Consider the following 14044-nt stretch of genomic DNA (forward strand, 5'->3'; position numbering starts at 1 on the left):
AGAAGCTGGTCACTTCTGAGAAAATTAGGGGTAATCAGCCGGGGTATTATTCTGAACACCTTGATCTACTTTATGCTGCTAATAATTTTTGCAGCATGTTAGCTTAGCATCCCATCTTCCTTCATGTATTAGCCACGGTCTTTATGATAAAGTGTGCACTTAACTTATAAATCTAATTGTGGTAATGATAGTTGGTATGACCATTCCATAGCTAACTATAAGCTGCTTGGAAAGAAGTCAATGGACACCCCCCATGGGCAAGATGCATTGTGCCATGTAATGAGTCACGTGTTTGTAGCCAGTATAAATTGGAGGAATATGATGCTCCCAAGTCATGCAACTTTGTCTGGGTGAAATGGCTATGAGAAGAGAACTAACTCAGTTTAAAAGAGACATTGCAATAGGATGCCATGTTGAAGGTCTATCTGTTTGGCAAATTGTTGACAAATTGGGCTATTGCAGGTCAACAATCAGTGATACCATATTGAGATGGAAGCACTGGGAGAAACACCATTTGTCGGCTGAAACATTAAATGCAGGGTTCTGGAACACAAATCTGCACAAAAACATTTAGAACTGAGGCTCACAACATGGGTTTCCATGGCAGGACTGCAATATGCAAGTCTACATTACTCAAAACAAATACAGATCATCTTCAGTGGTGCAAAGAGCATGTACAGTGGGACATGGAAGCTTGGGATGTGGAATAGAGCAATGAATCACTACATGCTTTACCAAGCAGATGGATGTGTGTGCCAGTGAGTATTTCTTACCAGAGTGCATAACCGCAACTATGAAATTCAGAGGTGGCAGTGTGATGGTATGATCCTGTTTTCCCTGTTTTGTCTCAGACCCCAGATTGTGGTGCAAACATTGAAATTCAAGAGGTATCTCGACATTCTGGTCAATGCAATGCTTCCTACTTTGTGGGGTTTCTACAGAACTAACCATTGTCTCTTTCAGCAAGATTTTGTCACACGACTGCTATTGTAACTGTATGATTTGTGGAAATGAACATCACCACACTTAGCTGGAATCCACAGAGCCCTGATCTCAACCTTATTGAACATCTGTGGAATGAACTGGAATGTCAGGTGACATTTCCAGGACCTCATTACATGCATAGCGGAAGAATGGTCTAAAATTCCCATTGATCAGTATCATACACTTTTGGAAAGTATGCCCCATAGGATTGCTGCAGTCATTACAGCAAAAGAAGTTTTTACATCTTATTAAGGTGCATGTCATGGCTGTTTGTTTCTCACAATATAGTGTCCATTGACTTCTTTCTGAGCAGTGTATCTGTATATATTATTATTATTACCCAAGACCCCATGGAGTCAAAGACTCATCTACGAGGTCCCTTTTATCATACACACAGCTATCATACTGTGCTTTAAACACACCCAAATTCTCTGCAGACACCACACTCTCAGGCAAGGCATTCCAATCATTCACAACTCTGCATGAAAAAAAACCTGCTTCTCACTCCCCTACTCAACACCCTCTTTATACAGTTTCCAGGGATGACCTCTGGTTATCCCCTGATCTCCCACTATTTTCTGTAGAACCTCGCCAGCATTGATCCTATAACAACCCCTTAATAACTTGTAGGTCTCTATCATATCTCCCCTCTTCCTCCTGTCCACCAGACTCTGCAAGTTGCATCTTCTCAATCTTTCCTCATACTCCACATTCCAGAAGTTAGAAACTATCTTAGTCAGTCACCTCTGGACCCTCTCCAACATCTCTTTATCCTTCTGAAAACCAGGTGACCAAATCTGGGCACAATAGTCCATGTGTGGCCTAATCAAAGCCCTATACAATGGAACAAGAATCTCCCTACTTCTACAAGTCAGTGTCCTCTGCATCATTTCCAGAAGCCTTTGTGTTGTCTTCACAATTTTGGCTATGTGTCCCCTAAATTTCAGATCCTTATCAACTATCACCCCCAGATCCCTTATTTCCTCCACCTCCGACAATATATCCTCACCAAGCATAAATTCTGCATCCCATTTTTGTTTTCCAAATTTTAAAACCTTACATTTTGCAACATTGAACTTGCATCCCTATCCCCATATGCAAACATGCATATATTCATGTTTTCTGGGTAGTTCCTATTTTTCAGGAAGAAAAGTTCCTAGTTAGAACTTTTTCAATCAAATAGTAATGGTGCTGTTAATTTTTGCTATGGAGATGCTGTTATTTTTACTATTATTATTGTTTTTTTCATTCATTTTCAAACTGGAGAGTTAAGGAAGATAGGAAAGTATGTAAAAGACTTTTTGTGTTTCAGGACTCTGTCTGCAGTATTTTAATAACCTGATTAGTTCTCACTTTCTCTATATTTAGACTGACATTTTTATTCTTCATAATGTTTATGAAGAATAAAAGAACACGAAAAAGAACACGAAAATGAAAAAGAACACGGACCAAGGAGTCTAACATGTGCGCGAGTCATTGGGTCTTGAATAAGCCCAAAGGCGCAATGAAAGTGAAGGTCGACGCTTGCGTCGGCTTCGTTGGGATCTCGTGCCGCTTCCACGGTGCTTGAGCACCAACGGCCCGTCCCGCCCGCATCGTCGGTGGGGCGGAGTGAGAGCGTACACGTTGGGACCCGAAAGATGGTGAACTATGCCTGGGCAGGACGAAGCCAGAGGAAACTCTGGTGGAGGTCCGCAGCGGTTCTGACGTGCAAATCGATCGTCAGACCCGGGTATAGGGGCGAAAGACTAATCGAACCATCTAGTAGCTGGTTCCCTCCGAAGTTTCCCTCAGGATAGCTGGCGCTCGAGGGAATCAGTCTCATCCGGTAAAGCGAATGATTAGAGGCCTTGGGGCCGAAACGACCTCAACCTATTCTCAAACTTTAAATGGGTGAGAAGTCCGGCTTGCTTGACTCGAAGCCCGGACGAAAGGATGTGAGTGCCCAGTGGGCCACTTTTGGTAGTATGGGGATTCGCTATTAAGAGGCGTAATAATTGAGAGTTTAACGAAGTCGTACCAGCCGGGTGCGAACATAAAGGACGTCAGCGAATCTATTCGACTGCAAAAACAGAGGGTGAAAGAGATGATAATAGTGGCAGGAACGAATGATTTGAAAGAGGACAAAATGGAAATGATAGAGGATGTGAGGGAGTTGTTTGAGGTAGCAAAAGAGAAGAGTGAGAGAGTTAGGATGGTGAGTATCTTACCGCGGTATGACAGCGAAGTGTTTAGAAGGAGGGCCATAATTGCCAATGACTTTATGCGTGGGTTATGCATGGAGAGTGGTGTGGAATTTGTGGATGTGTGGAATGAGTTCGATGGGCTAAAGGACTTATATAAGATGGATGGGTTACATTTGAATGGAGTTGGTGTACGGAGACTTGAAAGAGTGTTGATGAATGATGTGGAAGTGGATGTACAGACTCAGGGAAACTAGATTTATTAAGAGGGGGGGGAGTAGATATGCAGACTTTAGGGGGGGCAGTTAAGTGTATGAATGAGTATATTATGCCCGGGCGAGTACGACGGACAACAAATCAGAATGGGATAATTAGTATAAGGAATCAAAGTAGGGATGGGACAAATGGCTTCTGTGATTCATGTACACTAATGCCAGAAGTATTAGGAACAAGAAGGAAGAGTTTTTGGCCATGGTTGGCACTTCCAGGCCACAGGTTGTCGGTATTAGTGAAACATGGCTGACAGAAGATGATAAAGCTAGTGGGATTGAATGCGATGGGTATAGCGTGTTCAGGAGTGACAGGGTGAATAAAAAGGGGGGAGGAGTGTTATTGATGATAGCTGATGAGCTTCAGCCAAGGAGTATAGAAGTTGAACTGCAGGATGGGGAAAAAAGCACATTTGAGGCTGTTTGGTGTGAGATACAATCTAGCAGAACAAAATATACAATTGGGTGCTGCTATAGACCAGGTGATGGAGTGGATGGTGGGAATAGTATGCATAAGCAAATAGAAGAAATGAATGGAAGGAGGGTAATTATTATGGGTGATTTCAATTATGGTAACATTGACTGGAAAGAGGAGAGGGCACATGGGAGGAAGGAATTGGATTTTATGCAGTTATTAAGAGACAACTATCTACGGCAACATGTATTGGAAAATACCAGGGGGCAGAGAGTGCTGGACCTAGTAATTGCAACTGAGAATGTAGCTGTAACGAACATGACCATGTTGCCACCAATTGGTGAGAGTGACCATAAGGTCATGACTTGGGAGGTGGCTAAAGAAGTCGAATTTACAATTAAGACAGGGTATATGTGGAATTACCGGGCTGGTAAGTATGACAAGCTTAGGTGTGTGCTTGGCTCAATGCCATGGCATGTAAAACTGCAAGGGCTGGATGTTGATGGTGCATGGGAGGTGGTTAAGAACTGTTTGCAGGAGGCAATGGTTGACTGTATACCAAGAGTCCGAATAATAAATCAGGTAGGGGTTAAATGGATGAATAACACTATTAAGCTTGAGCTGCAAAAAAAGAAAGAATTGTGGAGGGAATTTAAGGAGAAGGGTGACCATCAGGTGCATGAACAGTATAAAGCTCAGGCCAGGATGGTAACAAGGGTGGTAAGAAAAGCAAAAGCAGATTACGAAAGGAAATTGGCCATGCAGGCTAAAGAGAATCCCAAACAGTTTTTTCAATATGTTGCAAGTAAAAGGAAAAATGCTCATGGTAGAATGATCTTAAAAAATGCTGAGGGTAGGGAGGTAACTGAATCAGTCGATGTTGTGGAATTACTGAGCGAGCACTTTGCAAGAGTATATCATCCAGGTGGTGGCTTTGCGGAAATGGAGGAACCAACAGCTTATACTGGAATTGTGATGAATGATGTAGAGGTAACTAGTCTACTACAGAACCTCAATGTCAATACATCTGTGGGATTGGATGGTATACCAGCTCGTGTCGTACGTGAAGCGGCCAAAGAATTGTCAGTGGCCTTGACCATTATGTTTAATTTGAGCCTCAGGACTGGGTCAGTCCCAAGGGGGTGGAAAGAGGGGAAAATAGTTCCACTGCACAAAGGTGGTTCCAAGGCTGCTGTTGAAAATTACCGGCCAATCAGCATAACAGGAATCATTATCAAGGTCTTAGAGAAAATAGTCAAGAGGAAAATACAAGATTGGATAGAAGAAAATGGGATGCTGTATCGGGGACAGCATGGTTTTGTGAAGGGTAGGTCATGCCTCAGTAACTTGCTCACGTATTATAACACAGTGACGGCTGAACTGGATAAGGGTAATGGGTTTACAGTGATTCTGCTGGACCTTGCTAAGGCCTTTGACAGGATACCACATGGAATTCTAATCAGTAAATTGCAGCATATGGGAATGGACATAGGGTTGGTGAGATGGATAGGAGGGTGGTTGACGGAGAGATATCAGAGAGTGGTTTACTCAGGAGTAGAGTCCACAAGACGGCCTGTGACTAGTGGTGTACCACAAGGATCTGTTCTTGGACCACTGCTGTTTAATTTGTTCATAAATGATATAGGAAAGGATCTGAGAGGAACAGTTCATTTGTTTGCGGATGATGCGAAGTTGGGTAGGGCAATAGTGAATGCAGATGACGTCAAAATTTTGCAGGATGATTTGGATAGATTGGAGGTCTGGGCTAGGGAGAATGGATGTCAATTTAATGTGGCAAAATGTAAGGTTATGCATTTTGGGGTGAAAAGATGGGAGGCAGTTTACTGCATTGGTGGAACCGTGCTCCAGGAAATTGATGAGGCACGAGATTTAGGAGTGTTGGTGGATAAGGAATTGAAATTTAGGGGACACATTGCAAAAGTGGCCAAATCAGCTCATCAAATCACTTGGTTGCTGAAGAATACGTTGACAAGCAGAGACAAGCAGGTTATTGTTCCTCTGTATCGAGCCTTGATAAGACCTCATCTCGACTACTGTGCTCAGATTTGGTCACCTAGGTTTCTTCTTGATTGGGAGGAGGTGGAGAGGATCCAGAGGCAAGTGACCAAGATGATAGCAGGTCTGTGGAATGAACCGTATGAGAACAGGTTGAGGATTTGTGGGTTGCAAAAATTGGTTGATAGGCGGAGGAGGGGAGATATGATTGAGACATTCAAATTACTGAAGGGTTTCTATAAAATTAATTCAGAAGATATTTTTGAGAACAGGGCTGGTTGTGGGAGGACTAGGGGACATCCATGGAAACTGGGCAAAAGTGTGGTTAGTAAAGGTGTTAGAGCTGGGTTCTTTACTTTTAGAGTAGTGAATGAGTGGAATGCGCTCCCTGAGTCTGTGGTGGATGCTGTGACAGTGAATGAGTTTAAGGCGAGGTATGATAGATACTGTATGAATGTCGAATAGTTGTGATGAAAATGATTTGGGGCCTCCCTCGATGAGTCTAATGACTCCCTGGAGTTGCCCGTAATAATAATAATAATAATAATAATGTTTATGAGTTATGAAGAGTGACCTATTTTTTCAGTTTTGCTCTAGCCAGCTAATTGGTAATTTTACATTCTTATTTTCAGTAATCATTTAATTCATTATTGTAAGTGCATATAGGTTTTGCACTTATTTGATGTTTTTTGGATTAGTCAATAATAAAATCAAAAGTGAGTGTGCTCAGTGTTTTAGTTTAAAGATGTTATGAATAATAACTTATTTAATTTAATACCCAGTTAAACGACAAATTTACTGGGTATGCCAGCTTTTTTTTTTTTTTTTTTTTTAAATACTTATCATTTATCTTTTTTTTTTTTTCTTGTAGGCAACAAAATATCCATTGCAGATGGTAATTTGATATTTCCAGAACCGCTACATTCAACATATCGAGCACAGGAAAATCATTTACTATTAAAATGGTCTGCTCCACTTGTTCACAAACTTCCTAGCATAAAAACCATCATTTACGTTATATTTTTTAGGAATGCTAACTTTAAACAAAATCAGAAATGGGAAGAAATTTCACAGGTGAGAATAAAAATTACATGTCTTAACAATCGTTTTAAATTTATTATTTATTTTTGTCTTTTTGTTGACCTGTGAAGTAATATTACTGATTTAAAAATGTTCAAAAAATATCTGAATATATTTTGATAAATATTATTATCAAAAGTTTCAAATCTATTTTTTTCCAGTTTTGATCACATATCTAAGATTTACCCAAGTGTTTTACCAATTAGCTGAACACTCTTTAAAGAGCATTCTTTAGACACATTTCATATGATAGATTGGAAGAACGCTCTTTGTTCAAAAATTAAAGTTTAGAGAAATTTTATTTTATTATTTTTATGGCTATATAGCCTACTTTCATTTAGGAGTGCCCCTTTTTCACAATGTCATTGGCTCTTTACTCCAAATCTTAGAGCATTACTGATGTGTTATAAAAACCGATATATGAAGAATAATGTAGGAGGAAAATTCGGACATACCTTTTTGGATGTTGTTGGCTGCCTCCTTATCTTGGCGATATGCATTCATCTGCTTAAGCTGTTAAAGGAAGGGTGTTTGGTAACTTGTGATATTTCCTATTGGTTGGAGTCGTAACCTAATTTTTATGTTATGGAGCTTCACCTACATAATCTCAGAGAGTTGGAAGCTTCATAACATAAAAATTAGGTCACGACTCTGACCAATAGGAAATAACACAAGTACACCAAAGGCAGAAACACCAAGCCAACATGACATAGCCTCCACTTCCCCCACGAGTTCTGAAGACGACACATTGTCGAAACAGCTCACACTCCATTACTTCCACCCCTGACCCTTCTCATCAATCCTTCCTCTTCCCCAAAAAATAGTTTCTATTTCAGATATTCCTCTCATCCCCCCCTCCCCCAAAGTGCTATCTGTCCACCCTTAATAATAATAATGTTATACATATAAAAAAAACCCAGGTTTTTTCAAATAATTCTCTCGCATTGCTTCCCCCACGTTTCCCAAACCCCCTTCCTTTAACAGCAGATGAATGCATATCGCCAGGATAAGGAGGCAGCCAACAACATCGAAAAAGGTATGTCCAAATTTTCCTCCTATATTATTCTTCATATATCGGTTTTTATAACACATCAGTAATGCTCTAAGATTTTGAGTAAAGAGCCAATGACATTGTGAAAAAGGGGCACTCCTAAACGAAAGTAGGCTATATAGCCATAAAAATAATAGTTACTTAGAGGAGTAACATGGGAATTTTCCCAGAAATAATACCTATAATTTTATTTTATTTTAAGGAAGTTTTGTCAATAATAATATTAAATAGCACACCTCACCAGTTTCACTGATAACTAATAATTAAGGAATTGAAAGCATACACTAGAAATATAAATTAAATAAACTTTAATATATACGTTCCGATATTTCGGCAAACATCATGTCGCCATCTTCTTGGGAACTTAAAACAAAGACAAGTGCACTCAAGTACTACATAACAGCAAATGAGAACCGAAGCTAGGAAGCTAAACACTTTCCCCACCCCTGGCCAACTTCTTTATGGAGACTTTTGAAGAGAAAGTCTTAAACTCAGCCCCACAAAAACCTACCATATGGCTTCGCTACGTTGATGATGTGTTCGCTATTTGGCCACATGGCCCGGATTCACTCCTCTCCTTCCTAACACACTTAAACAACCAACACCCTAGAATCAAGTTCACCCTGGAAAAAGAGGAAAACAATAACCTCCCCTTCCTAGACACGCTAGTCACCCGCCAACCTGATGGAACCTTGGTTTTCTCAGTTTATAGAAAACCCACCCATACAGGCAGATACATTCACCAACAATCCCATCACCCCCCCCCCACAACAATATGGAGTTATTAAGACACTATTCAACAGGGAAAAAATAATCTGTTCAAATGATCAAGCCCTAACCACTGAACTAAATCACATCCGTGACACTTTCTCAGCCAATGGCTACCCCCCCCCCCCAAAGAATCCAAAAAATACTTAAACCAGTTATCCACAACCCCCCCCCCCTTTCACAAAAAAGATTACTCTAAATCCATCACCATTCCCTACATCTGAGGCATCTCGGAAAAAATCAACAAAATCTTAAAAAAACATGATTTGACCACTTGCTACAGACCATATAGAAAATTGGCATCCCTTATCCGCTCCACTAAAGACCAATCACTTCCCCTAGACCTACCTGGTGTATACCAGGTCCCTTGCAGCTGTAAATTGTCCTACTTTGGCCAAACAGGCAGGACAGCAAATATCAGAATCTCAGAACACAAGGATTACATCTGATTTCACCAGTACAGCCACTCTGGGCTTGCAGACCACGCTCTGGATACTAGCCACAGAATAAGATGGAAGAAAGCCACAGTAATACACCGCAGAAAGTTCAAATATGAAAGACTATTCATGGAATCAGCCTCAGCCCTTAGGAACATGCCAAAACTCAACAAATTTGGATGCATGAGACTGCCCCAAATTTGGGAAACATTTATCAGAAGAACTTCAGCCCAAAGGCCAAGAGCTACCAATATAGCCTGCCATGGGGCACATCAGAACTTTAGGAAAACATTAGCTTTGGTTCTCATTTGCTGTTATGTAGTACTTGCGTGCACTTGTCCCAAGAAGATGGCAATGTGACGTTTGCCGAAATATCGGAAAGTATATATTAAAGTTTATTTAATTTATATTTCTAGGGTACGATGTCAATTCCTTAATTATTAGTTATCATGTTTAACCAGCGTATAAGCCTCTCTACACCAGTTTCACTGTTAGTGGTATTCACATTTACTCACAGTGCGAATTTCTATTATATATCTTTTTTTGCATATTGTTAGTGAACCACCATTGAGTAAAGAGATTTATTATAAGAAATCTGCTCTAGGTTGGTCATATGACACTTAAAATTATTCACTGTCTGCACATTATAACACACTACCCACTAAGGCAATGCATTTTTTTTTTTTTTTTACTTTATCATAGTTAACTCCTTGCAGATGCTAGCAAAATTAAGTTGGATTTTATTTTTTATGATAGTTAGGATTGATTATAAAGTATTTGAATTTTATGTGTTTTGTTTTACTCTAATCATAGATACAGTTGTGGCTCCCACCAACAAAAGATTATATGCAAACCTATAGTACATTTGTACCATGGGTGAGCTAATGATTTTTTTTAAAATTTATGTTTATCAATTTTATGTTTCATTTTTTCTGTATTTTTTTAAAACTCTTCTTGCCCAAGACCCCATGGAGTCAAAGACTCCATCTGGGAATTCCTTTTATCACACACACATCTCATCATACCAAGCCTTAAACACACTCAAACTCCTTGCAGACACCACACTCTCAGGCAAGGCATTCCAATCATTCACAGCTCTGCACGAAAAAAACCTGCCTCTCACTCCCCTACTCACACCCTCTTTATACAGCTTCAAGGGATGACCTCTGGTTGTACCAATTATCTCCCACTATTCTGTGTAGAACTTCTTCACCAGTGATCTTATAACAACCCCTTACCAACTTGTAGGTCTCTATCATATCTCCCCTCTTCCTCTCTCCACCAGATTCTGCAAATTACATCTTCTCAATCTTTCCTCATGCTTGACATTCCAGAGGTTAGAAACTACCTTAGTCAGCCACCTCATGGTCCAGAAACCAAACATGGAGTATTTCAAGCCATTTCAGGCCCACTTACTGGATGCTTATATGCCTGGGGGCTTTGGAGGGTGATGACAAAGAAATATAAATCATTATGGGCAATTTTATTATTATTATATTATTCAGGCTTCCATGGAGTCAAAAGACTCATCGTGGGAGGTCCTTCCTAAGAACATAAAGTCTATCAAGACTCATCGAGGGGAGGTTCCCCCCCCCCAAGAAACACAGTCTATCACACCACTCCTTAAACTCATTGACCGTTCTCGCTCTCACCACTCCATCAGGCAATGCATTCCACGGTTCAACCACCCTCCATGCAAAGAAACCACTCCTCACCCACTTGCTCACAGTTTCCTTTTGTATCTTTCAGGGATGGCCTCTTGTCATTACTCCTTCCTGCTGTTCAACCAAGCGAAAGAACTCCCCAGTGTCAACCCTGTAACCACCTCTCAACAATTTAAAAGTCTCAATCATATCACCTCTCCTTCTTCTATCCACCAAACTCTGCAGTCCACATTCCTTCAGCCGATCCTCATAACTATCCTTGTACAGTCCTGAAACCATCTTTGTCATCCGTCTTTGTATCCTTTACATAGTTAATTTATCCCCTTCAAATCCTGGAGACCAAATCTGAGAACAATAGTCCAAGTGTGGTCTGATCAGAGACTTATACAACAGAATGATAACCCTCTTATCTCTGCAGGTCAGTGTCCTTCTCATAGTTGCAGCAATCCTCTGTGTTATCTTCACCACCTTTGCAATATGTACCGTAAACTTCAGGTTTCTATGAACCATCAACCCCAGATCTCTTGTCTCCCCTACTTCCTCCAGTATAACTCCTCCCATAGAGTATGCAGTTTCCCAAACCTCAAGACCTTACATTTTGCTGCATTAAACCGACACCCCCATTCATTTGCCCATCTATCTAGCTTATTCAAATCCTCTTGCAGGGCTACCACATCTGCACTATTACTAATAATCCTTCCCAGCTTCGCATCATCTGCAAACAACTGAATATCCCCTTGCAATACACTGGCAATGTCATTGATATAAAGGTTAAACAATATAGGTCCTAGTACTGAGCCCTGTGGGACCCCACTTGTAACCCTCTGCCTCCTTGAAGCTGCTCCATACATAACTCTCTGAAACCTATCAGACAGCCAATCCTGAATCTAGTTGACCAATCTGACATCCAGACCCATGTGCTGCAACTTAAATATCAGCTTATCATGTGGCACCCTGTCAGATGCCTTCACTAAGTCTAAGAAAATTGCAGTATATGCCTTTCCCTCATCTAATGTTCTTGTAACTTTATTATAAAAGGCTAGCATATTGCTAAAAACAAGAGCGCCCTTTCAAAAATCCATGTTGACTCTCACAGATAACATTACCCTCATCTGCCGAATGCTGTATACGGTCACTCACTACCTTCTCCAAGATCTTAACAACTACTGATGACACACAAACTGGCCTATAATTAGACACTTCCAGTCTGTTACCACCCTTATGCAATGGCACTATCTTACCTTCCTTCCATTCCCTGGGCACCTTTCCAGCAGCCAGACTTTCATTGAAAAGCCAGGTTAAAGGCACTGTCAGTTCCCTAGCACATTCTCTCAAAACTCGTGGTGAAATACCATCCAGTCCCAAACCTTTACTGACATCCAGAGTACTCAGTATCTAAAACACACTCTCCTCCTGTACCTCTAAACCCCAAACCTGCCCTATCCCTTTAGCATTAAAACTGATTCCTCTAGGATGAAATACTCCAGTAAAGTGTTCATTGAACAATTCCACTATGTCCTCTGCATCAGTCACTCTATTTCCATTTTAATCCCACAAAATCATTCTTCCACAATCATTTCTCCTCTTACTGGCCACACAGCTAAAAAATTCCCTAGGATTTTCTTTGGATCTTAGGGTCAATCTCCTCTCATATTCCAGTTTCGCTTTCCTTACCACACTAGTCACTCTTCTGGCCTGTGTCTTATATTCTTCATGCACCTTCTCTTCACCTGTCTCCTTATATCTCTTCCATAGCCTCTTTTTCGCATGCATTTCCTGTTTAATGTTGTTTGTCATCCACTTTACTCCAAATTATGTCCTCTTCTTCAATCGTGGTATACAACTTAGCATTGCTGCTTACAAATATTCTTTCACAATTTTCCACGCACTAATGATATCCCGGCCTTCCAATTCCTCCCTCCATGAAACTTCCCGAAGTTGACGTCTAAGATTTTAATTTTATAAGGGAGGCTATGTCATGTCAGATTAGAATGAAGACATCTAAGAACATGAAATTGGAACTAGGAACATAAAGGAAGATTGAATCTTCAATTTGATTGATTAGTTTTCAATTGAGGATGTTATTTAAAATGAAATATCGAATCTATAGGTGGTTAGAGTGATCACGAGGTGATAAACTGGGTTGCGGCTAGCTATAACAGGCATCTGCAAGGAAAGTATATGGAACTGTATGATTGGTGGTTATGGGAAATTTAGGAGACAGCTTGAAGAAAACATGGAATATACATATAGCTGGAAAGGGAAACAGTTCTACTGGGATCTGGTTAAGAATTATTGTATTTAACGACATCAGTGTTTGAACATATTTCAAAGGCAAAGAAGTTAAATAAGGTAAGTGTAAAATGGATGTATAAGGAGAAACTAAACTAAGCATGCAATTCAGAAGAAGATATTATGGAAACAGCATAAGCAAAGAGGTAGTCATTATTATTAATATTATTATTACATTCTCCATTGAGTCGACAGACTCATCATGGGAGGTTCATTCAACTGACAACATATTATTATTATTCCTGATACCTCCAAGGAGTCCGAGGACTCATCGCGGGAGGACATCTTCAACTGTCTCTACACCTTACCTCTACTACGAATCAACGCCATCTACCGCCGACCTCCAACACCACCACAACTAGTAATTTTTGTCTGTAAATTGCGTGTGTTCTGAAGGGCCGATTTGTATGTATGCGGGATGAAAAACCCGAGTTTCCGGGAGAAAAAACCCTGCTACCTCTGTATGAGTTCGGCTAACTCGCCATCGGCTAACTCACCATATTTATCATATAGAATCTTAAAGTCCTTAACACTCCTTGCATTAACAACACATTCTGGTAATGCATTCCATTCACTGACAATTCTCCATATAAAAAATCTACTCCTCACACCCTTCTTCACCACACTTTTACATAACTTCTTGCTTGCTTGATTTTGCTGTTCATCCATTTCACTCCCACTCAATTTACTTGCTTAACCCTCTGTATGCAGTCATACATTGCTTTTGTCAAATACTGCCTTATGAGTTTCCATGCATTTTCAACATCTTTTCTGCTTAGCTCATCTACCCAACGTACTGATGCTAACTGATTACAGAGCTTCCTATAATCACCTGCTTTATACTTCCACATGTATCAATTTTTGGCAGTGACCTTTTCTTGTTTC

General features: G+C 40.3%; 1 protein-coding gene across 3 annotated transcripts in view; it reads left to right on the plus strand.

Moving 5' to 3' along the window:
• LOC150102492 (uncharacterized) overlaps positions 1-14044 on the plus strand; it is a 177207-nt gene that overhangs the window by 103146 nt on the left and 60017 nt on the right. For all 3 annotated transcript variants that reach the window (XM_090399429.1, XM_090399428.1, XM_090399427.1), the window contains one exon: positions 6739-6941. In XM_090399429.1, coding sequence (XP_090255555.1) covers positions 6739-6941 — 203 coding nt within the window. The remainder of the gene's footprint in view (positions 1-6738; positions 6942-14044) is intronic.

The sequence above is a fragment of the Typopeltis vanoorti genome, chromosome 10 (assembly GCF_054136105.1).
Source record: "Typopeltis vanoorti isolate ZY-2024b chromosome 10, IOZ_Tvanoo_1.0, whole genome shotgun sequence".
NCBI classification, from domain to species: Eukaryota; Metazoa; Arthropoda; class Arachnida; order Uropygi; family Thelyphonidae; genus Typopeltis; species Typopeltis vanoorti.